General features: G+C 39.5%; 1 protein-coding gene across 3 annotated transcripts; it reads left to right on the top strand.

Annotated features, from left to right (window-relative positions):
- Positions 1 to 11,404: 11,404 nt before the first annotated feature.
- Positions 11,405 to 21,476, top strand: LOC121912923 (catenin beta-1-like). 3 transcript variants are annotated; one of them, XM_042435482.1, is made up of 17 exons: positions 11,405 to 11,546; positions 12,520 to 12,569; positions 13,148 to 13,357; positions 13,625 to 13,875; positions 14,059 to 14,297; positions 16,523 to 16,724; positions 16,837 to 16,981; positions 17,189 to 17,292; positions 17,585 to 17,719; positions 17,972 to 18,175; positions 18,322 to 18,480; positions 18,579 to 18,698; positions 18,934 to 19,084; positions 19,184 to 19,305; positions 19,860 to 19,920; positions 20,218 to 20,413; positions 20,523 to 21,476. In XM_042435482.1, exons 2-16 carry the CDS (start codon positions 12,557 to 12,559, stop codon positions 20,406 to 20,408), a joined length of 2,307 nt encoding a protein of 768 aa, XP_042291416.1. In that variant the 5' UTR covers positions 11,405 to 11,546; positions 12,520 to 12,556; the 3' UTR covers positions 20,409 to 20,413; positions 20,523 to 21,476. The 3 variants fall into 3 exon arrangements, with proteins under 3 accessions (XP_042291416.1, XP_042291417.1, XP_042291418.1); XM_042435483.1 differs by lacking the exon at positions 11,405 to 11,546 and adding an exon at positions 11,702 to 11,862; XM_042435484.1 differs by lacking the exon at positions 11,405 to 11,546 and adding an exon at positions 12,161 to 12,361.
- The last annotated feature ends 3,732 nt before the right edge of the window (positions 21,477 to 25,208 follow it).

The following is a 25,208-nucleotide window of genomic DNA, read 5'->3' as shown; positions in this document are numbered from 1 at the left end:
AAAATATTTGATTGTTAGATAAGTGCATTTTATGTCATAAAAACTGTTGTGTTGTGTGTGTAGAGTTAAATTTTTAAAAATTACTGGAATGGCTGCCAATGGTCCTCAATGGAACATATAGAGAACAAAATTCTGTTTGTAGAAGCACTATGACCTTTGACATCTGAAAAAGTTTGGTAACAGGTTGAGGGTTGAATCTGCCCTATTTTGAAACACACTGCACACTAAGTCACTAACCCCTCGAAATGAAGATTCTAGTGTCAGTGGTCCCAGGTCCCAGCCTTCGATGCATTCAACTTTTGTCCCAATTGGTGTTTGCAGAGGTCAAACTGTGACCTGTCAGTGAAGGGTTAACATTAGAGAAATTGTTCCACCACAGCACAGATCGCAGCACTCTACTGATGATTGGGAAGTCTTATAATTTCCGAGTGATGACGGCAAATGTCACCCTCTGCGAACCTCTGACCTTTGTAGGGTTAGAGAATAATAATTTTATTTCTGGAATCTTCAGATTCAGTTTTTCGAATGTTACTTGACCAATCAATTGACTGATCAGAATCCATTACATATTGTGAACAAGGGCGAAAGTAGCTCCAATCAGGGAGGCTTGCCAAGATTTTCCTCCAGGAACACCTGGAAAGTCAGGAACCCAACCACATGAGATTAGGCCAGAGATGAAGCCTTACCTTGTTATTCAGAGACACAAATACATTTTTTGGAATGGCTTCCAATGCTCTTCAATTGACATATAAGCCCCCTTTACACCTTGCACTAAAATGTGTCTCATATTCAGACTGTATCTAGATATGATTTGACCTGATAACATTTACACCTGGTATTAATATATGTCTCCAGTGTCCACACTGACATCCGATTGAGATCCGATCGCTCCGTCCAGCTCAAACAACCGAATGTCACATCCTCCTCTTGTTTGCACGTGGAGGATGTGTGAAAAAAAAAAGATAGTAGCCTTCCGTGAAGCTGTGCTATTGTATGGGCTAAATTGAAAGCAGACACTTGGTCTCGTCTTGACTCCATCCATGAGTGCCTTGAATAACCATAGCTTCTTGCAGCTTTCTTGCTTGAAGCTTAGTTCACTAACTGGCTAATGGCTGCTACCTTGTTGATTTGGAACAGTCTCACATGATTATGTTTTTCCGCCCAAAGCAATTGCATTTATACTTGTGTTCAATGCGGTCACAATGCGTCCCTGTTTTGGCCAATCGGATCACAATCCGTCCTCAGTGCATCTTGGGTGAATTTACTTTCATGTGGTCAAGCATTATCCAAATGCAATCCAATCACCCAAAACACATTTTAATGCAAGGTGTAAAGGGGGCCATAGAGAACAAAATGGAAGTGCTGTGACCTTTGACAATTTTCAACAATTTTTCCTGTGAAAATGGTAAATGAATGGTAAATGGACTGTACATATAGTCCTCCAAATACTCAAAGTGCTTTTTACACAATAATAATTTTTGGGAAAAATTTGATTTTTTAATTTTTTATTTCTAACCCGGATATGAGCTTATCTTCTTTACTGTAAAATGGGATAGGGCACTAAATTGCAGATGGGATATGCCAAACTCATACAAATGTACACCAACATTTGTTATTAGAATTCTCTATTCTCAATTTTAAAAATATATCAACAAAAAAAAAATTCTTATACCATATGTTGCTTGCCTCTTTGGTAGGCTTTCAGTGTTGTTGTTGTTTTTTTTTTTTTAAATCAACCAGCAGGCACATTGTAATTTTGTAAATTAAGAAAATAAAATTAGTCAAAAAATGACAATTGCAACTAAATAAAAAAAACTAAAACTAAATAGTAAAAAAAAAAACGTTAATAATTTGCACTCCATTGTCTATACTATTTGTACTTTTACATTAATGTTTATGGTGCCTATTCTTAAACTATAGCAAAGGATTGGAGCAATGACCATGGCCAGAAATACATGACAGACGGAGTCTGCCAACAAAATGTGGAACACTTCTGCTTCCAGCAAACAATTTTCATGGCAATCGATTTGCAGCCAATCAGAGTTGCTCCAGCTGAATGCACGCAGGTAACCTTATCACACAGGAAGCATGCCACAAGAACTTGAAGCAGATAGCATGCCTGGACTACTCCCGCTGTATTCAGCCACTTTTCTAGAGAGGTAGCATCGCGTTTGAGAGGTAACATTGAGAACTATTATTTAGAATTAGAATTAGAATTTAAAACAACAACAGAATTTAGAATTCAAAACATTAAAAATGTCTAATGTCCTAGCTAAGGGTGTACATTTTGAATGACGACTGAAACAAAGCAAGTAATGTTAACATTACCTTAGCTAGGTAACATTAGCAGCTAAGTTTTAGCTAAACTTTGACGTCGGGACATTTTAGCTGGAGATTTTGACTGTTATGTCGGGCATTTTCATGCCATTAAACCGGACAGTTTTTTCGTGACATTGGGACATTTTAGCCAGAGATTTTGACCATTTACGTTATGTCGTGCATTTTCATGACGGTAAATGATACATTTGAACCGTCACGTCGGGCATTTTTGTGCCGTTAAACGCCAGATCTTTTTTTTTGTTTGTTTGTTTTACCGCATTTCACTGTTTTAACCTAAACCATGATCTTTCCCTCACTTGTCTCCCTTTTTTTCCAGAAGTCGTCAAGCTCAAGCATTGCACTGAGGTAAGAATTTTTGCATATGTTGCAATATGACAACTTTTCTAAAAGCTTTAACATGTCCTACACGTGGCATTACATGACATCATTGTCACAGGGACGTGAATCTTCCTAATTAAGGAGGAATTACTGATTTGATCCAAGTGAATCATGTCAATCATCAAAAAAAAACAAAAAAATGTGTGTATGCAGTGTTCCCCCTATGGACATGACTCAGAGCCACTGTGCTGTATGGTAAATAGTAGGCCTGGGCAATTAATTAAATTCTACTTTCAATTACGATTTTGGCTTCTGACGATTATGAAAACAAGATAATAGAAATAAAAGTTATTGTGCCGCATTCCATTTTGCATAATGCTCTTGTTTTTCTTGGGTTATAAACCCAGTGCACACCTTTCCAAACAAAAAGCCTCATAAGTCAGCAATGCAGCAACACAAACAGTTCATTCAGAACCCACCACATTTTCAAACTGGGGCTAAGGCACAAACTAATCCAACAGAAGCCTTGAGAGTTAAATCTATCATTTCCATCATTAAACACACTTTTTTCTTTACTTTTTGTTTTCAATCGGTGGCTAACAACTAACAATGGCTCGGTAGAACATACGCTATGCTGTGTGTGTCAGTGACATGGATGTATAAAGACGGATACAGTGTTGGAGGCGGGGCCCCATTCATTTCCATGAAAGTTGCTCAGTGGCTCATGAAGCCAAAAAAGCCACTTCCCACTGTAAAGAAATTACCCAGATGAATACATACTGCACATGGTCTATGGGCCCAAGCAGCCATAGAGCATGCTCACTAGAGACTTCTGCTGGCCGAGACGGCTAACTTCCAGTTTAGCCCTCTGGCTAACTTGAATGGGGATAACACAATTCAATCGTGTGGCTCCTCTTGACTTTGGCACTGTGATCAAACCAGATGTATCAAATTCTGATAATGAAACAAGTCATTTTTGCAGGAGTTGTGACGCTCAAAAAAATGCATCCACTGTTTTACAGTTGCTCCTTTTCCCATGATTGTGTGTGGGAAAAAGGCTTTTTGGGCCCTTGTCAGCCACGGGAGTTGAAATTCCACAGTTTAGCCACTATGTTAATTTGGCTTCAAAGCTGGGCGTTGTTCCTAGGGGCTTGGTCTGTGACTGTGTGATGTGTTTACAGAGTTTGTACTGAGCATCCACACATTTCCCTGTTCTCTATTTCTCTGTTTAGCATCGTAAGGTTAGGATAACCCATTGTTGCTAACTTCGGAGCTAACCCCCTTCACTTTTCCAGCAGTTGGGGAAACAACAAACATGACTTTTCTTGGTCTTGACAAGCTAAAGCATTTATTAACTGACACACTGTAGTCTGTACTGTACATTTACTGTCAGATTGTCAACTTACTAACTAATGACAACTAACATTGAAAGTAAAGTTAGGCTTTGCTATCTGCTTCCGGACTCATTTTTAAAAAAGACGAGTGAGAGAGAGAGAGAGAGAGAGAGAGAGAGAGCAGCAGTGTTCGAGCGAGCTAGAGAGTGAATGATGAGAGGGAGCGCTGGTAGTGAGAATGCCGGTGAATCAGATCAAACAATGTTATTTTCTGATTGTTTCACAGTGGTTACGTTCTGGAGGACAATGATTTCATTGTTGGCCAAAAGTGGCCGCCTTTCCTTCTTAAACTTATTCCTCAGCGATTCAAGCATGGAATCCTGTGAAACAAAAGGGGGAGAAAAAAAGAGATTGTAGTTATTGATGAAACATTTAATAATAATAATAATAATAATAATAATAATAATAATAATAAGTTTATTTAGTATAGCACCTTTCACAGAAATAAAATTCACAAAGTGCTTCACAAGAATAAAAGTTAAAAATAAGACCATAGAACATACAAGCAATAAAAACATAAGCCACAAGTTAAAGTTAACATAAAAACAAAACACAGGCAACACGGTACCCCAAAAAGAGATAAACAAAAGAGCAATCACTTCACAACACACTCATCTCACCTTTAGTTTTCAGCTGAGAGCGAGGGACAAAACATACCATTATATACGATCAATCATAAATTTAGCATGAAAACAACAAAATACAAAAACAAACAAATACAAATGAAAACTTACATATCCTGACCCAATACTTTCCCTGAGGAATGTGTGGTCAATTATCACAACTGAGAGAAGTTCAATATACTGAAGATGAGTTGGGTACCTAAAATGAAAATCAGAAGGAGAAATGCTTACTAGTGTTGGTGAAGTGCCAGCCATAGTAACTAGACACTAGACACACACAGAGCTCCTTTGCGTACATTTATTAAGACATTACAGAAAACAACATTTTGACACCAAACTGCCTTCACTTACTGGTCGAGTGTTTGTTTTTTAAGGAGGGAGTACTGCAAGCTACATTCACCCACGCCTGAATGGAGATAGCCATTCTGTAAAACCTGACCCTATTAAGCCTGTCTGTTCACTGTGTGGCCATCAGTCTGTACCTCGGGTCATGTGGTTGCAACTCGGCAATAAAGCTTTCATGGACAGTCATTATGGCTTCTGCCAGTCATGAGTCATTGTGTCTGGATTTGTCCTGTGTAGCAACAATATAGACATAACTAATGATGATGTTGGGTTGTCAGAATGAGCAGCAAGTTTTTTTTATAGTTTACATTTTTTGGCACCTCAATATAATAATCCGGTTCCTCACGACTGCTTTAACACAGAAGGTACGTCCATTATTGAGCCCTTTAGCATGAGTTAGTCATGTGCATGCACACATCATTTTACCTGTGTTGGTATTGGAGAGGTGCCAGAAACTATACAAGAAACTCATCGTTATTTTGACACTCCCAACTCCGATAGTGACATCGTGAGTAGTTAACATTAGAAAGCAACTTTTCTACAAATACAGGGTGGAATTCCCCTTTAATAATCTTTTGCAATCTCCACGTTTGTTTTGATCATAGATACCCATCTGAACACTAAAGTAACTGGTGATCACCAAGCAAGATTTGCACTGACTGCAGACCTTCACACAGAAGTAAGATGGCCTGCCTGAGTCCAGAGTAGCTAACTAATCACAGTGCTTGTGGGCATATCTTACCAAGGTTTTCTTTGGTTAAAGACAGCCCTCATACAAACCTTCATAGAATTACTTAGGACATATTTCATGAGTGTGAAAAGTATTCCAATAAGTATTTTCAGAAAAAATTTTAACAGTTTCACTGCACCATCTTGCTACTCGTCACCAGAGAAACTATAGATACATTCTTTTTTGTGGGAAAATACTTACTACTGCTCTCTACCGAGGAAAAATGGGAAGAAGAAAAGAGAAAGTCAATAGAGAGATGACTATCAAAACTGACCTCAGAATGGAATAAAAAAAATAATTAGCAAATAACTATCCCAATATAGCACATTTTCTGCAAAAATTCAATGAACAAATAGTTTTTGGTCCGTGTCTCACACCCGCCACGCCACCCCACGCCCGTTGTCTGTCCATCTTTTGCTTTTACTGTTTGTCAACTGTATCAGTGTTATTGACTTTGAATTCTAGCATAACATTAGCTTTCTGGCTCATAACTGAGCCATAGGCTTCTATGAGCTGAGCGAACTAGAAATATTTCCTGTTGCCAAGTCGTATCTAAGGTTCGTCCTATTTACTGGAGTAGTGAACAATGTTTCTATTGCATAAGAACCTTATGGGATGGTAATAATTGTTCCAGGTATTAGTCAAACCCTCAGGCGTTTCCAGGGAAATGGGGTTATGGCTTGTGAAAAATTTTAGATTTTTATTGCAAAACATATGAAAATATAAATTAATGGTCTTAATCTTTTTTGGGGGGGCATGTGACCATGTCATAAGCAGGATAATGCCCATTATGAAGCAATGTTCATGTATTAATGTTTTTTTATTGCAATGAGTGAATGGGTAGTAATGTAACATAAAAAATGAGACCTTTCCCGACTTTCTCGGTTGTCTGTAACAGCCTTTGGACTGATTTCTATGTGAAGGACCCAGGCCAGATTTTTCACGAAAATCCAACGGAAGTGACGTTTTTGCACGCTCCCAAGTGCCTTGCCTCTTTCCCGCTAACATCAACAAATGACTGGCATAACCACACAACAACATGACAAAAACAGTGCTATCTGACTAGAAACACCCTGCAGATATTAGCTCTCCAGCTAATGAAACAGCTAGCTGCCACTGTCAACCACTGCACATTTCACAACAAAACACCACCACAATGACAAGTTGCCCACGCCCGAGCACACACAGCTAAAACAATATTATTTCCTCAACAAAGGAGCAAAAAACAAGCTTCAGAGCGATGGCAAAACATAGCTTACTCTTTTTGTTTTTCCTGTTGGTAGTCCAAAGGTCATAATAAGCACACATTTCACAACAAAACCGCAGCATGTTGCTCCCAAGCCACAGCGCGTTGATCCCCAGCCACAGCTCACTGAGCCTACTGGTGTTTAGTTAAACATGGTTGGTAAAAAAAAGTCGGTTTGCAGGTTGGGTTAGGTTCAGGTGGTTGATTAACACATATTTGCACGAGTTGGGCAGTGTGGTTTCGCTCTCACTGGTCAGCAGCCACAGTGCAGCAGAAGCCTCTGTGTGTGTGTCTGTGTGAGCGAGCAAGCGTACGTACACAGCTTTGGTGAAACACGGTGCAAAACACAATGTTAGAGATCTTTTATGTAATTATGAGAAATGTAAGTGAGGAAAAAGACATCACCTGCAAAAGTCTCACGCTGCAAGCATGTCATCGCGAGCACCAGGATGGTGACTGCACCACATTTAACGGCCACAGGTGTCACTAATGAGAGGGAATTTCTGATTCCTACATACAGAGCCTTTAATGGACTCCCCGTCATCCAATAATCCCTGATAATGGCCACCTTGTCCTTTTCATATTTGCACAGCCCTATGTGCCATTGAAATCAAAGCAAATTCCTAGTGTTCTTCTCTCTGTTCATCACTACAATCAAACAGATTATTAATTTTAAATCAATTTGAAGTTGCAAATAACTTAGTATATCTCATAGGCTGATGAAGCAGTGTGATGCACAGGTTGTCTTCTTGATCTGTGTATGCATCAAGGGCGTGGAAGTCAGTTTCCTCCCCAGGTGTAATGGCCAGCCACTGAGTTGTTGATTGGACACAGTAAGCATGCAGATGCTCAGAGAAGCACCAAGTCTTCCACACAATTTCCACTGACTGCAGTACTTCACAATATGTATAACTTTTAGAAAAACTGGGATTTCCTCAACATGCACAAGGTCAAGGATTAAGAAGTCTCCAGTGGTGTATTTGACTCAGTCGTACAGCAGTTGTGTAGTTTTCCAGAGTGTCTCACTCAATTCAGCAGTGTCCTCTGCAATAATCTCTCTAAGCTCAGAAGGTAGTGCACGCAAAGGTATCTCTATGAAAGAGTATGGGACATGTTCTAAACCAAGGTTTCCAGTTGATTGTGCTTCCCAGCACTGGCACATTTGATAGTGCCTTGCCAGAGTCTTTGCAATACTCTGGTAATTGTTTACAAATGATGAAAGGCGTTTAAAGTACAGGTGTTTGGCCTCGTATCTGAGACACCAATGTGCTCTAAGTGGACCATGCTGTTTGATTAATCGAGGATAGTGAGCCAGAAAGTGAATCTTTGGAGTGAAGTTGTCAGGGAAAAGCTTCTGAAAACTCTTCAGAAATTCTGTGATGAGAACAGACAGTGGACTCAGCCAACTTGTTTTGATCACAGGCACAAGAACTATGTCACATATAGATCTAAATAGCAAATAGAGACCCCCGCAAGTGTTTTCCTGAGGGATGAAGCTTCCAATCAAAAAAGGTAAGAGTCGAAAAAGGGTCAGTTTTTCAACTACTTTTCCTGGGATGACACCTTGCTGCAGAGCAAATGGCTTCAGCAAAACAGGCCTGTGAGTGACATCATTTTGTCCCAAGGGGAACTGTTGTAGCTGGTCATTAAACTGCTACAGTGTTACCAGTCTTTTATGGCTAAGCTTTAGCAAGACTAATTTCAGGACCTGTGGGATGACCCTTTCAAGAATATCATGCATCAAGTCAAGCGGAAAGGATTCAGTAACCTCAGAATGAGGCAGTTTATCGAAAGGGCAGCGTCCAGTAACACCATACAAAGATCTATCATCTGGCACTTGTAAATGTCTACAGTGTGTGTCAGGAGTCTGGAAAATACACTCACTTTCCTCAGTTTTGTTACCAGTGTCACTGTGGTGGCACAGACAGTAATGGCAGATCTGTCCCCAACTAAAACAAGTATTGAAGCTGGCCAAAGAATGGACTGATAAATTATCAGCACAAATGGAAATCACAGAGCCTTTGAGAACACGAGACTGGTCTTCAAAGTCAACTGATACACCATGGCACTGAATTTCACAAAGGTCATGAAGAAGAGGATGCAAAATTGGCTCATAACCATACTTCTGAAGCCATCAGTTTCTGACAAGTACAGCCACATGTATATTTTGAAGACTGGAACAATACTTCAGAGGAATATTTCCAAGAACAAAGTAGACACTTGAAATTTTGTGAATCTGCTTTTTGGATCCCAAACAATTTACAATTTCAAATTCATCAGTATATAACTAGAGCCTCAACTGTGTCTCGGAGCCATTAAAAAAAGGCATGCTGTTGAAAAATTAATCCATCTATGAAGTCTTGAAGTGTTTCTTCGTCAAAAACTGTGTCCTCCACAACATAATGAAAAACATCATCTCTTTTGAGCGTATTTTTCAAAACTTCCAAAATGGGAATGTACTGACTACATAAATAACTCATAACAGTTAATATATAAATATAATGATAGCCTTTTTATTGAAGTTTGTGACATAATTTTGGGGAGAAAAGCTTGAGTATTCAACTTACTCCCTAAACACCTCCTACTGTCCAGCCTCCTATCAGCTTACATTCATTCATGGACTACAGTCTTACCTTTATCTCATCCTCCAATTGTATTCCTCCTCCCACAGAATTTAAACTGCAACTGACAGTTCTCAGCATCCAAGCTGTCCTGTTGCATCCCACCACCACAGATTTTATATGGGTAAGGTTACTGGTAAATAAACAGAGTATAAAATAATAAGGAGGCCATCCTTTGATGGCCCTGGAATATTTCCTTAGACATGGGGGGCCATGGGGGCAAAAAGGTTGGCAACCACTGCTTTAATGTGTTATCCTCAGGAAATACTCTGTATTTTAATGTATTTTTATTCTGTCCCCAACTAAACTAAACTAAGCTGAAGAACCTCTAAAGAACCATACAGGGGCTTAACAGGTTCTTTGTACAGCAGCGGTGTACCTCAACCACCCCAAAGAACCGCTGAAGAACCACAATTTTTTTTCTTTAGATGGTTTCTTTATATTTCATGTGGCGATAAAGTTGTGGGTTTCAACAGAAAACTGAAATTCAATCATACATCTTCCTACTGTAGGCCTATATGGTTTCAGTTTTTTGTGTTTTGTGTTTACGTTTTGTCTTCTTTAACTACTGCAGCCTATTTGTTGAAGAAAACAAGTCATAAAGACACGCATCCTGTGAACAATGCATAATAATGTAAATAATCCTGTATAACTCATATCAGAATTAAATAGGATGAAGTTTATGACACAATAGTGCCTTAAGAAGAGAAAAAAAACATTATTTTAAAGTGTTGCTGATTCATATTTTCCTTTGTCTAGGCCTATAGGCCTCCTGCCTGCTCTTGCACCCACAGGTATGCAGATGGTCATTCTACAGGTTGGTTAAATACTTCAGGGAGAACTTTTAACAGTTGCCAATTTTTCAGTCAACTGGTGAAGACTTTGGAGGTTGTGCCCTTTGTGGATGTTGTTTTGCCTCTGGATTTGATTGAGATATGAATTTAACACTGATTAAGTTTTGGAGAGTGTTGTGCTTTAGTCTGTTCCTCAACTGCAATTTTTGTGTGTATGTGTGATTTGTTTTTGTTTTTTGTTTTTTTAAATCATTCTTAATGTTAAAAACTGTGTTTTATCTCTGGGAAGAGGTTTAAACACTCTTTTATTAATGACATTTCTATGGTAAAAGCCACTTTAGGGAAAAAGTTCTGATTATGTAGCTGCTGTTTTCATTCTGATTGTGGTCAGTTTGTATTTTATCAGAGGGCAGATGGTTAAAAAAAAATTGTCTGTGAGTGTGTGATGCTGGCCTGGTACAGTGTTTCATATTTAATGTGGTTTCACTCATTACTCAACCCTGGTCCATCATGAATTGATTGCTAGAAGGGATGGATCCTTACATAGTCCAGCCTTTGTTGCCTCTTTAGACTCGACCAATAGCCTACTCTCCCTTCTCAAAAAAGGTAAAAATAAGAAAAAACCAACAAAAAAAAGCTGGCGGTTAGGGGCCCACTCAAGATTGCCGGGGGCCCTCGTGGGTTTGCGTTACGGTACTGACCCCTCTCTGTCATATCACAGCAGCTTATGAATCACATTCCACTCTAATGAATGCACCTCGCCCTCTCCACCACTACTGCAACCTTTCATTTACGGTTTTAAATAAGCTCAAGAGCAGAGATTGCCGACTGCTCTTGACATAAAAAACACATGCATATCTGACAATAGGCTAAACAAATATTGACAAATTTGATGTAATAACTTTATTTAAAATGGCGCCCTATTTTTCCCGAGTGCGGCAGAATACTGTATTTTCTCTTTTTCGCCATCTTGATGTTCGATCGTGCAAGCGGAAGCAACATACTCGGCGGAGCAACAGCGGGTGTGGTTCGGACTTCTACGGGTGGTTCACCTAGCAGCTCTTTTCCCCATTTTCAGCCAAGCGAAAGGAGAAGATTTCCCTGACAAGAACCACGGAGGAGCCGCTCGACTCTGGTAAAGATATCCCGTTTAGTACAGCTATCATACAACGTATATACACTGCGTCAATGATTGTTTCGGCAGAGAAAATCATCTTTGGTTAGGGAGGGGGGCTCCGGTGGGGTTTTCTGATTTCAGCACAGCAGGTTTTTGTACGGTGGCGCTTGGATCTACTTTTCAGACGTCCTGGCTAGCCGAGCTAATCAAACCTGAATTGAACAGTTGGAGGGCTCTCTTGAAAATCCCAAATGCAGTAATGGACTGACTTGTTACAATAACAACTTCTCATACTGGTTGCATCCCCGGGCAACGTCTTTTCAATTTGGACATTGTAAGTGAAGCCTTAAGCAGTGTTTGTTTATGTTAGCTAGTTGGCTAACTAGCGGAGGGGTTAGCTACGGACGTAAGGTTAGCTTAGCGAGGTTTCAAGGTAAGCTAACGGTCTTGAATTAAATGTCATTAAAATATGTTTTGTGATAGGTGTAACCTTTGCACTTAGCTGACTTTTTCGTGGGTTTTGGTGAGGCAGCTTGCTACGCTGGTAGTTAGAACCACCATGAGAGGAGGAGTCATAGAAGTGACTGCGAGGCGGTGGGGGTAGCTTGTCTCATTGGAAACCCAAGCTGCGAGGTCGGAACTTGGCCGTGGTTAGAGGGGAGGGGGGAGAAAATATGCCTTTGATGTTCTTTGCCGCTGAATGGTGAATTGTGTTCGTGCTGGCCTGGAAATACCCACCGCTTTGCTCTCTCGGCTGGAGGTGGAGGCTCGGCATTTCCCCTCCATAGCTACGTTAGCAAACAAGCCTCTGAATCAGAGGGGGCCTGGCACAGGTAACGTTAGCGCTCAGGACAACGGGTTTTATTATTGAGACCACGTTGGAGAAACGCATAAACATTACGACTAGGTTTGACTTTGGCAAACTGAACTCGAGGCTGAGTGCGAGTTGTCTTATTTTCTTCCCCTTGTGTACTTCTTGTCTTTTTCACAGATATATCTGCTGTGCGGGCTGAGGGCAGGCGAGAACAATGGCTACCCAGTGTAAGTATGAAAAACTTAGTCAGACAATTTATTTCCATATAAATGAGTTTTATGTTAATGTGTACAGGAGGCTTTATCTTTAACATCCATACATAAAAGTTTCTATATACATAAATACATTTTCAAAACTCTTAAGCCTTGAGGCACTGTGGAAATTGGAAAAAAAAAATGGGGGCTAGATGAGCACATGTCACGGCCCAAGTAATTACAGTGTCTTTTGTTACATCCAAGTTTGTCATTCAAGGAAAAAACTTTTCAAAAATAGATACTATATAAATTTATGGTCAGTACCTAAGAGTATCAGGCCTAGAGCCATTTTCATTTCTGCTCGCTCGTTCTCTTATTTTATGTGTCCCCCTGCCCCCCCAATTTTCCTGATGAGTCCCAGCTTTTGATTCATGTATGTTTTATTTGCTTTAACTCAAGATTACGCATAGTAAATTATATTGCATAAGATTACTGAAGCCCTTTAAGATCACTTGTATTTGTTCTCGATTTAAAGTGACATTAGATGAGCAACTAAGTTCATGATTTTTCTTCTAATCTGTAATTCTGTGTGTTTTCCTCTTTTTGTGCAGCTGATTTGATGGAGTTGGACATGGCAATGGGAGACAGCAAGGCTGCTGTGAGCCAGTGGCAGCAGCAGTCCTACCTGGATTCAGGCATTCAGTCTGGAGTCACCACCACAGCACCATCTTTGAGTGGCAAGGGAAACCCTGATGCGGAAGAGGACGATCCAACTCTGTACGACTGGGAGTTCAACCAGCCCTTCACTCCTGAGCCCACAGGTATAAATCATCTTATGCTGCATTTTGTGGAAACACGATTAAGAAAAAGTTTGGAAATAAATAACCAGATGGGAATGTCTGGTGAATTACTTAAGGAATGAAGGTAATGAATCACAGTGATGAAATTTTGTATTGCCATAAAGCAGTCCTCATCATTGATTTGCTACATTGTGATAGCTACTTTCACAGAAACCATATTGAAAAGTCTCTAATGAGTGACAAATATCTATAATCTCTATGTTTATGGTAATATCGCTTTTCTTCCAGACATTGAGGGTTATGCCATGACCCGAGCCCAGCGTGTCCGTGCTGCCATGTTCCCTGAGACCCTGGAGGAAGGCATCCAGATCCCTCCCACCCAGATAGATGCAGCCCACCCCACGGCAGTGCAGCGCCTTGCAGAGCCCTCTCAGATGCTGAAGCACGCTGTGGTCAATCTCATTAACTACCAGGATGATGCTGAGCTGGCCACTCGTGCTATCCCCGAGCTTACCAAACTCCTCAATGATGAGGACCAGGTACATATTCAATTCATTGAATTAACACATTTAAAAAATGAAGTGACACCTAGTTAGTCTAATTTCCAATAAATAAATTAGCAGGCATTCACATGTACATTCACACTTGTATAACTTAACAGATGCATAGAGTAACTACATACTGAGACCATACATGATTACTGATCATTGCCTCTGTTCTAGGTTGTCGTGAACAAGGCAGCTGTAATGGTGCATCAGTTGTCAAAGAAGGAGGCATCGCGTCATGCCCTGATGCGTTCACCGCAAATGGTTTCGGCAGTTGTCCGTGCCATGCAGAACACTGGTGATGTGGAGACAGCTCGCTGCTCTGCTGGCACATTGCACAACCTTTCCCACCACCGTGAGGGGCTCCTTGCAATCTTCAAGTCTGGAGGCATCCCTGCCCTGGTCAAGATGCTGGGGTAAGAAACTGGAAGAATTGTAGCGGTCTTTATATGTGGTAGGAGATAATTTATCTCCGCAGCCAGCAACAAGACTGCATAGAAGCTGTCCCTCACTGGTGTATATTCTTTTCCAGAGGAATCTGATGGCAGAAAGTGGTTTTGATGAGAAAGTAGCTCGTTGGTTTACCTTGCAGCTTAGATTTGCTTTGATATGAGAGACTATGAATTCAACTCTGTCCCACTGGCCACTAATCACCAAGACATGTTCAATTTCAGGCTTGAAAAAAAAAAAAATATATATATATATATATATATATATATATATATACACACACACACACACACATACATACACACACACACACACACACAGCAGGCTTCAACATTCTACTAATCACATAGGCCTTACATTAAGATGGCACAAATGAACTAAAATGTGTTGTAAGGCCAGCACTTACCCAACAGCTAGCCAAACCTTTACCAAAATTCAAAGGCCAGTGTTTTAACGTCAAAACTAACACACTCGCTCCCTCTCCCCTTTTCTTTTCTGTTTCTCTCACTCTACACCACAAGTGAAGGCTGGATACAGTCTAAAAATGCAACAATGTGCTCTGCTGCTGTGAGTCTATCAATAATGATTAAGTAGATAATGCGTCAACAACAAATGAAGACAAACAGTGTTAATGGCGTAGTTCTCACCAAGCATTAGCCTAGTTAGCAAACCATCACAGTCACAGAGAAGCACATCTTTAAACAGTCATAATAAACCAGCAAGTAAAAGGCTGCATTCAGACTGACATGAGACCTGAATTTAAAAATACAAAAGCAAAAAAAACCACAGCCCCGTCAGTCATGCACAGTAGCATTACAATACAGGCTCGTCCGGCAAAAAGGTTGAACCTGGTTCAGATTTCGCTACAAGGCAAAGTGATGTCATCTGGTCAGATGCTGTGTTCAATTACATACATGCAAGCACACATTCTTGGTGGATTACTTTGTAACATGGATGCTGTGTTTCTGCTGTTAGTTTGCGACCATCATAGTAAAAAAAAATTCTGCTGAGATAACTTTCCAGAGCTGTAAAATCTCATGAATGTCTGTGAGTAATACAAACCACTGTACAGTGTTTCTGATGTCTGGCAATCCCTCAAACACATTAATCAATAGCCTAAACTGGACTTCCTGGATCATATTCCATCGTCTCACCAGTACCTCAAACGATATACAACCACCAAGGCAGCCACTTATATTGTTTTAACACAGGACAGTTTCAGCTTTGGACGCCGCCTTAAACTAACATTGTTAAATTAAAATTGACTCATCACATTGCTTTTATGTAACAATGACGAACAGTGGCTATATCAAATAACTAAGTCCAAATCTCCACCAACCAGCTGAATTCCCAAACATAAGAATATACCCCAATGTAACACTTTGGAAACTGTTAATGTTGCCCTTCCTTGTTTTACTCTTTGTATTCTCCATGAAAACCCAAACACAGTCAAAACAGTTGGCTGGCTGGCAAGTTGTGACCTGTTGGATGTCACATGTGCATGGTTGGATTTGCACCTGGAATCACATTACCACACTTTAAATGCAGGATGGAAGAATAGCATGAGAGGGTATGACGAACTGCCTGATTTTTTTTTTTTTTTGTGTGTGTGTGTGTTTTTTTTGGTTTTTTGTTGGTTTTTTTGGTGACCATTCAATAGATTTGGATTTGGATTATCTTCCCATCCAAAGTGAAAGATTATCATCTTTAAAAGTGTAGTAATGGTTTACATCATAAAGTTATTTAGTTTCTTTATTGTGCTTTGAGTGACCTTAAAATTATGTTACTATATTAATTGTTCTTTGAAAGTTGGATTATTAGGGCAGATGCTGATAGAGTACAGAAAACAGTGTCATACTGGTAAAGTGCTCCAAAGAACTAGTAGTAATTTGCAGATGTCTACACAGTGGTTATGAATAGCAGGTCAGATCAACAAGTCATTCCTTGTGGACAACATGCTTCCCTGTAGTAATTTCTGGTTGGCAAGCTGGTGTGAAACGATGTCACTTAGTCATTTTCAGAAAAAAGCCTTGACAAATGAATGAATGCAATTATGTCCAATGAAGGAAAACCTGCCATTTGGTGTGAATTTGTGATAATTATGTCTATATGCATCTGAAATGCTAGCTTTTAAAAAAGCTGTTTTGACTTTTGAAGTTGTATGATTGGTTTTTTGTGATTTATGTTTCAGCTCACCAGTGGACAGCGTGTTGTTCTACGCTATCACCACACTCCACAACCTCTTGTTGCATCAGGAAGGGGCCAAGATGGCGGTGCGCCTGGCTGGAGGATTGCAGAAGATGGTGGCCCTGCTGTCTAATACCAATGTCAAGTTCCTGGCAATCACAACTGACTGTCTGCAGATTCTTGCATATGGCAATCAGGAAAGCAAGGTATTGGAAGATGAACTGATTGATTCACACATCAATTGTATCTATTGTCAGAACCAGAAACTGGTGTCAGATTTGAAGGGCTTGTATAAATGTAAACCTGTCTTTGTTTTAGCTGATTATTCTGGCCAGTGGTGGTCCCCAGGCCCTGGTCAACATCATGAGGACCTTCACATATGAGAAACTTCTATGGACCACAAGCAGAGTGCTCAAGGTGCTCTCTGTTTGCTCCAGCAACAAGCCTGCCATTGTTGAGGCTGGTACGTATATTCTCATGGTATAGAGATTCAATGGAAAGAAATACAGTGGAAAATATATCACCACTATGTTTACTGCATTTTCTTCTCTGGTTGTACTACCTGTGGGTATTTTTTTTTCTGATTTTAGACACATATTGTAGTTATGGTTTGAGAAGAGTAACTTTTTAAATTTAATGTAACAAATGAATTTGTTTCATTTGTGTGTAGGAGGCATGCAGGCCCTGGGGCTCCATCTTACAGACCCCAGTCAGCGTCTGGTCCAGAACTGCCTCTGGACTCTGAGGAACCTTTCAGATGCAGCCACTAAACAGGTGAAACACACTCAAGCAACCCCTAAGTGCAAATTTCTTGTGAATGGATTGAATAATAAAAACTATTGCTCAGACTTCCGTATTAGTTAATAATTAATCGGTTTAAAGTACAACCAACAAGGACAAAGTTAAATGATTTTTGAATCATTTGAAGCGATGAGTAACAGTATGACAACGATAATGTCATACAGAAGTCTTCTTTTTTCAGTTTCACGCCTGTCCCATTTAATACAATAGCAAAATAAAATTATACAATCTCACTCACTGCCACCTCGTCCTCTGCTCTCTCCAGGAGGGAATGGAGGGTCTCCTGGGGACCCTGGTCCAGCTGCTGGGCAGTGATGACATCAATGTAGTGACATGTGCTGCTGGCATCCTCTCCAACCTGACCTGCAACAACTATAGTAACAAACTCATGGTCTGCCAGGTACGTATTACACACACACACACACACACACAGCTTTTGGGAAACTTATCTTGGTGTCTGAGAAACCAAGACACTTTTTTTTTTTTTTTTTTTTTTAAATCGAAGTCTTACTGTTTGTGTCTCTGTGGCAAATGGATGGTGTATTCTGATTTAGAGCTGTCTAGAGTGTATTTTTGAATGTCTGTACTCTATACTCTATATCTATGTGCTGTAATAACATCTAGTCCACTGATTTAATGTGATCAATATCAGGTTGGAGGCATTGAGGCTCTGGTGCGAACAGTGCTTCGGGCAGGCGACAGAGAGGACATCACAGAGCCAGCAGTCTGCGCTCTGCGCCACCTGACCTCCCGCCACCAGGATGCTGAGATGGCCCAGAATGCTGTGCGTCTTCATTACGGCCTGCCTGTGGTGGTCAAGCTACTGCACCCTCCGTCCCACTGGCCACTAATCAAGGTTATTAGCCCTCACAGTTTCTCTGTCGCCTTCACATTTTTCTAGATTAAGAACATATCATGAACTTTTGCCATTTGTGACATTATTGAGGGATTGATCAGAACTAATTCTTACTAAAAATGTGTCTTAATTTTCAACCTATCTAGGCCACAGTTGGTCTGATTCGTAACCTGGCTCTATGCCCAGCCAACCACAGCGCTCTGCGGGAGCAGGGAGCCATCCCCCGATTGGTCCAACTGCTCGTCAGGGCTCACCAGGACACCCAGAGGCGCACCAGCATGGGAGGCAACCAGCAGCAGTTTGTGGTGTGTAACCAAACCAACGAAATCACATGCTTTCTTTCTTTGAAGACTTGGAAGTTTTTTTGTATTTGATTTCCTTTTTTCCCCACATAAACATACAGGAGGGTGTGCGTATGGAGGAAATAGTGGAAGGTTGCACAGGAGCTCTGCACATCCTGGCACGAGATGTCCACAACAGAATCGTCATCAGAGGGCTTAACACCATTCCACTCTTCGTCCAGGTAAAACTATACCCTCATAGTAAAATACAGAGATCAACTTCTACAGTCCCACACAAGATGCATGGAAATGTCCTTTGTAACTTATTTCAGCAATCGAAGAGTTTAAGACACTTTTGGAAATATCAAGTCTGTTTATTAGGAGTTTGGATTTTCCTCCTATCCTTGATTCTTTTCTTTCACCATTGTAAGCTTGTCACCAACTCCAATTTGTCTGATACATTTCTACCATCTCTAGTTGCTGTACTCTCCAGTGGAGAACATCCAGCGTGTGGCAGCAGGTGTGCTGTGTGAACTGGCTCAGGACAAGGAAGCTGCTGAGGCAATCGAAGCTGAAGGAGCCACTGCACCGCTCACTGAGCTCCTGCACTCCCGTAATGAGGGCGTTGGTAAGTATACATGCACAAATACATACTGTGCAAAGTTTTCTTATTGTCAGTGTTAACTTGAGTTACGTGACTTCTGTTACTGTTTATTCTTCCCTTTAGCAACTTATGCTGCAGCTGTCCTGTTCCGCATGTCTGAGGACAAGCCTCAGGACTACAAGAAACGTCTGTCAGTGGAGCTGACCAGCTCTTTGTTCAGAACTGAGCCTATGGCCTGGAACGAGGTACATATAAACACACCTACATGTACACACAAATTAATAAGTGAATAAATAAGCAGTGGTCATCTCCATACTACATGCCAATTCTAAACAGGTTTTTATTATGTAGTGCTTTCACTCTGAAAAGGTGACAAATTTAGGTTTACTCAACCATCTCAACAATATTTGTATTCATACGCTTGATTTTTGTGTTCGTTTACACACTCACAGTTATTGTCCCACAATGCAGTGCACAAAAGAGATGGAGAAGCTACACACAGCGGGAAATAAATAAAATGAATCACTATTGGTGGCAAGGAAGCTGTAGAAATACCTTGGGAAAACAAAATATGAATATATAAAATCTGTAGAGAAACACTTTGCTCTCTTTGTGAAAATATTGTACAGCACACAAAAAGATAAAACACAGATTTATTTTTCTTTGTAGAGTAACAACAAAATGGTGAGAATTGGTACATAGCACATATTTTCTACAGGCAGTATGTAAAATGGAGTTGGGACTCCCCATTGGCTGATTTATGTCAGGCTGTGCTCATCACTCTTGTGCCTTTTTATAGACTGGAGACCTGGGACTGGATATGGGAGCTCAGGGAGACCCTCTGGCTTACAGGCAGGATGGTGAGTTTCTGTTCTCTCCATAATGAAATCCCTGTTCTCTCACACTCCTTATTTCATCATCCTTTGATTTATGTAATTTATACTGATTCTGTGGTTTCATTTGATATTGATAGAAAACTACATTGTAAGTGTATTTGATTGGGTCAAATCATCCTTACCAACTAGATGTTATCATGTGGTGCCACTAAGCATTGACAGCTGTTTGTTAGAGAATAAAACAAATTCTATATCAGACTGTTTCTGTGTGGCGGGAACCTCGTGCACCAGTTTCACAAGGTTTTTGTTTTCGCCTTTCAGATGGAGCCTACCGGGCCTACCCAGCACCCTACGGTCAGGACTCCCTTTTGGACCCCATGATGGAAGGCGCTGACTACCATGCTGACACTCTGCCAGACCTGGGCCACCACACCGATCCACTGCCAGACCTCGGCCACACCCAGGACCTGATGGACAGCAACCAGCTGGCCTGGTTTGACACCGACCTGTAGGATTGGTGAGACTGACTTCCACAGAACACTTAACCTGCCAGTTTATAGTAAAAGCAATATTCATTTAAATGGCAAACACAATTTTAAAAAATTTTGTCCTGTGCTCTTTTGCAGTTGTATTCTGATAGAACCTGCATTGTGATTGGCCTGTATTGTCTGAAGCAGCATTATGATTGGCCTGTAGAGTTGTTGAAGGTATAGAGAGGAATAAGGGGTCTTGGAAAGTGCCTGACACAAGAAAACAAAGAAGATGGTTGCCACAGGAATGTTTAAGCAAGTCGAACCGGGGGGGAAAAGAAAAGGGGGGGAAAGTATCAGTGAGAGATGTGGAATCACACAATGGAGGTCTTGGAGCAGGTTACCTATATGGATGTGTGCACATGAGGTGGATCTTAAAAGTTGGAAACACATATGTTTTAGCCTTGCCTGTATTATCAGTTTTTTGTTTCTATTTTTCTTATTCTATTTTTTTATTTCTTTTTGTATTACTCATTCTCTGTTATGGTACTGACCCAGCTTGCCTTCGCACTAGCCATCTTCATTTTCTCTTCAATGCTAATCATTTGTAATTTTTTTTTTTTAAACGTATATTACATGTAGTGTTAAGTTATAGTGATATTATACAATGTTCCTTTGGTTTATGGCCGAATGTGTAGAACACTAATAATCAGTTGAATTGTACTCTGACTTAAAGTGTAACATTGTGTAGTTTTTTTATAATCTCAGAAATGGAGAATTATGCATTCTTAATATGTGCTTGTTTAAGCATAAAATATGTCAGTGTCACAAATGTTCTAAAGGGGGATACGGATGAAATTGAGGGTGGGTTGGGGATAAATCTAGAGACAAGTGTTTTATATACAGTATCACTGGTAGGTTAACTATTTTGTATGCTATCATTGGATGTCTGATAGAAAAGTCTTTAATGCTATCATTGGTGGTCTTATAAAACCCAGTTTTATGTGCTATCAAGGGTAGCTAGGTTGATGAACCAGTTGTAGTCCTGCTGTGCTTATTTTGGAGACGAGGTTATGACACGGCTGAACAATAAAATGGCATTTTATTTCATTTAGTCTCTGTCCTGTGTCTTTTGTCCTTCCGTGTGATGCAATGACTGCTTTTCAGATATTTTTAGGATAAACACAGACAAGGCTTGAGTTTTCCAAAGGTGTTACAGTATAAATGGAAAGTAATCAATTTATTGTGTATGGAACAACCTTGAGAATGTGCTTAAATTGAGTTAACATCAAAACAATGTATCCTTTTCTTAAAGGTAGAATATGAAAAGTGGTATTTGTCCAAAAGCTCCAATACATGACGTTCAAATGAAAGACTGCAAGCCCAGTCAAAGAGACATGGTTCAGTATGTGAAATGTTTGTGTATGACCTTGTCTGTAACAATCTTGAAACCTTTTCTACCATGAAGTTGAAGTTGGCAAAGTTAAAGTCCCTCTCTAGGAGTGAGTAGGAGACATCTTTTGTCCAGAAGTTAAGCTTCTCAAATGAAACATTTTTTCACATTCATAGATTCTTGAATTTTTAATGAGGGGAAAAGGAATAGATGCTTTAAGGATTTTGTTGTAATTATACTTTCTTGTGGAAATACAATATCAGACACATTATGTCCCAAGCACAATATTTTATATATCTCAATACATGTCTGAAGGGCGTCTTCCACAAGGTGTTACATTCCCGAGATGGTAGAATTGAATATCAGTTTTGTCCTCTGTGTTTGTTATTGCTAATGGTAACAACCATTTGAATTCATGACCTAAGTGCCACATTTATAGGTGCAGTTCTGAAATGAAAAAAAAGCACACACTTGAGACAAGCAGCCTGAAGTGACTTGTCTTCTCCAACCGAGGGAGAGTTTTGCATACCTTAAAGAAAGCACTTGACGGATTCATTTGAAGGGCACATTCAGAGATTTTCTGTCCTCAAAAGAGGCTTTCACATTTATTCATCAACTAAGGCAAAGTGTTGGTGAAGGACAATGGCTGCAAAAGAAGCTCTCCAGACACTGTATCAAGAAAGAATCAAAATCCTGATTGTGAAAATCCCAAGCAGCAGTAGGAAAATGAGTCATGGCAGCAGAGCTTCAACAATATTTCAGTGCTTATATAAAGAGAGGCTGAGCAAAAAGATATGCAATAAAAAATTTAAAGAAGGGTAGAAGTTGATGTGAGGTACTTCTCAAAAAGAGTTTCATATTATGGTGGAAGGTTAGATATACAGTAAATTAGACAGAAATGATGTGAAAACCCACGATCTGTCAAACAGGCCTACAGTTTTTTGAATAATGATCAAATTTGCACCATAAATGATTTTATAACCATTTAAACTTTTTCATCCTTACTAACCCAGAATGTATTAGTCTGTTTTGGTGATATGTCCATTGTTGTTAGAGTAATGCTCCCAGCTCTTTCATTCATTTGTGCCTTTAAAGAAAGGTGTAAAAAAAATCCAAAAACTAAAAATATATTTTTTTACAACAGCTTCTTTGGAGGTTATCTATTGTATTGTCTCAGGCCTTTAAGATCAATGGGCCATCAGAGTAAATATGTGTATTCCATGAGGACCTTTTGGGTGGGGCTGAGTGCATGTTAATACATGCTGTTAAGTGGGCTACCTGGATGTTCAGTGACTCTGAGAATGTAATCTCTGTTTGGTTAGTTTGTATATTTTCCATTTATCTACAGGATTAATTGATATACTGAGAGTCTTGTAATAGTGTGAATATGTTGGTATTCATTTAAAGTGGAGCAGATGAATGTCTCAGTGTCATACTGACTATCATGAGAAACACTAACATTTTTTTCTTTAGATGTTCCTGTGCAAGCTCTAGAGATTACGTGTGTGCAGTAGATGATTCATCTCAAATCTGACAAAACAATCTGCCTGGATTCTGACTTTTTAGGGATTCAAGCTCTCCAAAATATGAGTTAAAAAGGATCAGAATTGTAGCTCCACATTTTTATATCTGTTCACTGAAAGCAAACATTTGTACACTCAAATATTATTGTCATCTAAATTACATGATCAATTTGTAAGCTATTTAAGGTAAAAAAAAAAAAATAAAAAAAAAATTAAACTTCCTTGATGGCAGAGCCCGTCTTCTACCGCACTCATAAAATATTAATATACAAATATATTTAACAAAACTCATACTAAAGAAATACACAACCTTAATATCTTTGATGTTCTTGTGCCTAAATGTGCTTTATCATGCAAATATAGCACATATGACCAACCTAGTTACATAAAATATCAACAGAATAGAATACACTCAACACAAAGGTGTTTATTTTCTTTCTTTTACCACATCACTATAGTTTTAATTCACATAAATTAAATGAATACCTTTAAGTGTCAGTGATGAGGGTGAAATTTGCAATCGTGCAGTTCTTGATAGCTACAAATGACCACAAATAAGGACAAATATGCGTTACAGAGTTGAACACTGGTCTGTCCATCAACCAACAAATGTTTTGTCCGATACTTATTTATGGAAGTTCCCCCATCTGCTCAGCAGGAGGCAGCACACACCATGGACTCACTGCTAACAGAGCTGCTAAACTCATGAAAATGATGCTTGTGTGCACTGAGCCCTCATTCCCCATCTACACAAGAGTCAGTGCTGCTGCATCTTTCACCAGCCCACACAGCAGTTACATCATTTACTCTGTATCCACATTTACCCATGATGCTCACTGTTTCTGGCTGTGATGTGTTTTATACCTGACATTCAAGCTTTCTGGAGCAATTTTGTTTTCAATAAAAGTGCAAAGTAAAATTTACAACAAACTTCCCTGATGAACACACTAAGAGGTGCAAATGGTTAATAAGTTTCCATATTAACACACTGATTGAGGAGAAAGAACAACAAAATGCAAACACAGAAGACATTCTCCATTGTTTTCACCAGAAGTGAGAAATGTGACAAAGTCTACACGTGACAAAGGCTTTTCAAACGTCCCAGAACAACACATTTTGGTATTGTTCTGATAACATTTTTCACTTCCTACCTCCTAACTATGTGATCCCATTACCACAAAATAACACAAAATCACAATTTTAAAAGTTTGAACACTGTTTAAAACTTTTAGGTTTGAGAAAAAATATGGTGCATCTTGATTAGTGTATAATGGCACATTTTCTAATTTCTCACGTGAGAAATTAGTGTTTTGTGAAAGTATTTCTGTTGGAAAAATTGGGAAAATTTGACAGAAAGTGGACATTGCTCAACAAATGGTGATCTGATTCTAATAAAAATAAATTAAATTTGGGTCCATTAAGTAATATTATAAGCCCATTTTAAGACACATTCACCCATTGCAGCTTTCTGGATCACTTTATGTTTTCAATAAAATCCAAAAGGAAATTAGATTTGTTTCTTTCAAAAAAAGAAAAAGAAGATGAGACACGATTGTTGTTTTTTTCCACACAAAGAAAACAATGGTCATTTACTTGCTAATATAAACACATATCAGTTTTCAGCATTTTTAGTTATTTTCTCTACGATTTTATTATTCTTTTTCATTTCAAAATATGCACTATAATTACCATCACTACAACTGTAGTAATCAAAAAGGTATTTAAATCCACAGAGCATCATTTGAAACATATTTCCTGTCATTTCATCACTGCAGTGAATCTGACAGAAGAACTTATGAGGTGAAAATCACTGGAATGTTGCTTAAAGCCTTCTTGAGTCATTTTCATCACTGAGGATTTTTAAGCCATGACAGCAGCATATGACCAGTCCAGACTGAAATGTCACAAAATATATCAGATGTACTG

Source organism: Thunnus maccoyii, chromosome 15, assembly GCF_910596095.1.
Source record: "Thunnus maccoyii chromosome 15, fThuMac1.1, whole genome shotgun sequence".
Lineage (NCBI taxonomy): Eukaryota > Metazoa > Chordata > Actinopteri > Scombriformes > Scombridae > Thunnus > Thunnus maccoyii.
The sequence above is the reverse complement of the archived record's forward strand: the minus strand, read 5'-3'. Positions and strand labels throughout refer to the sequence as shown.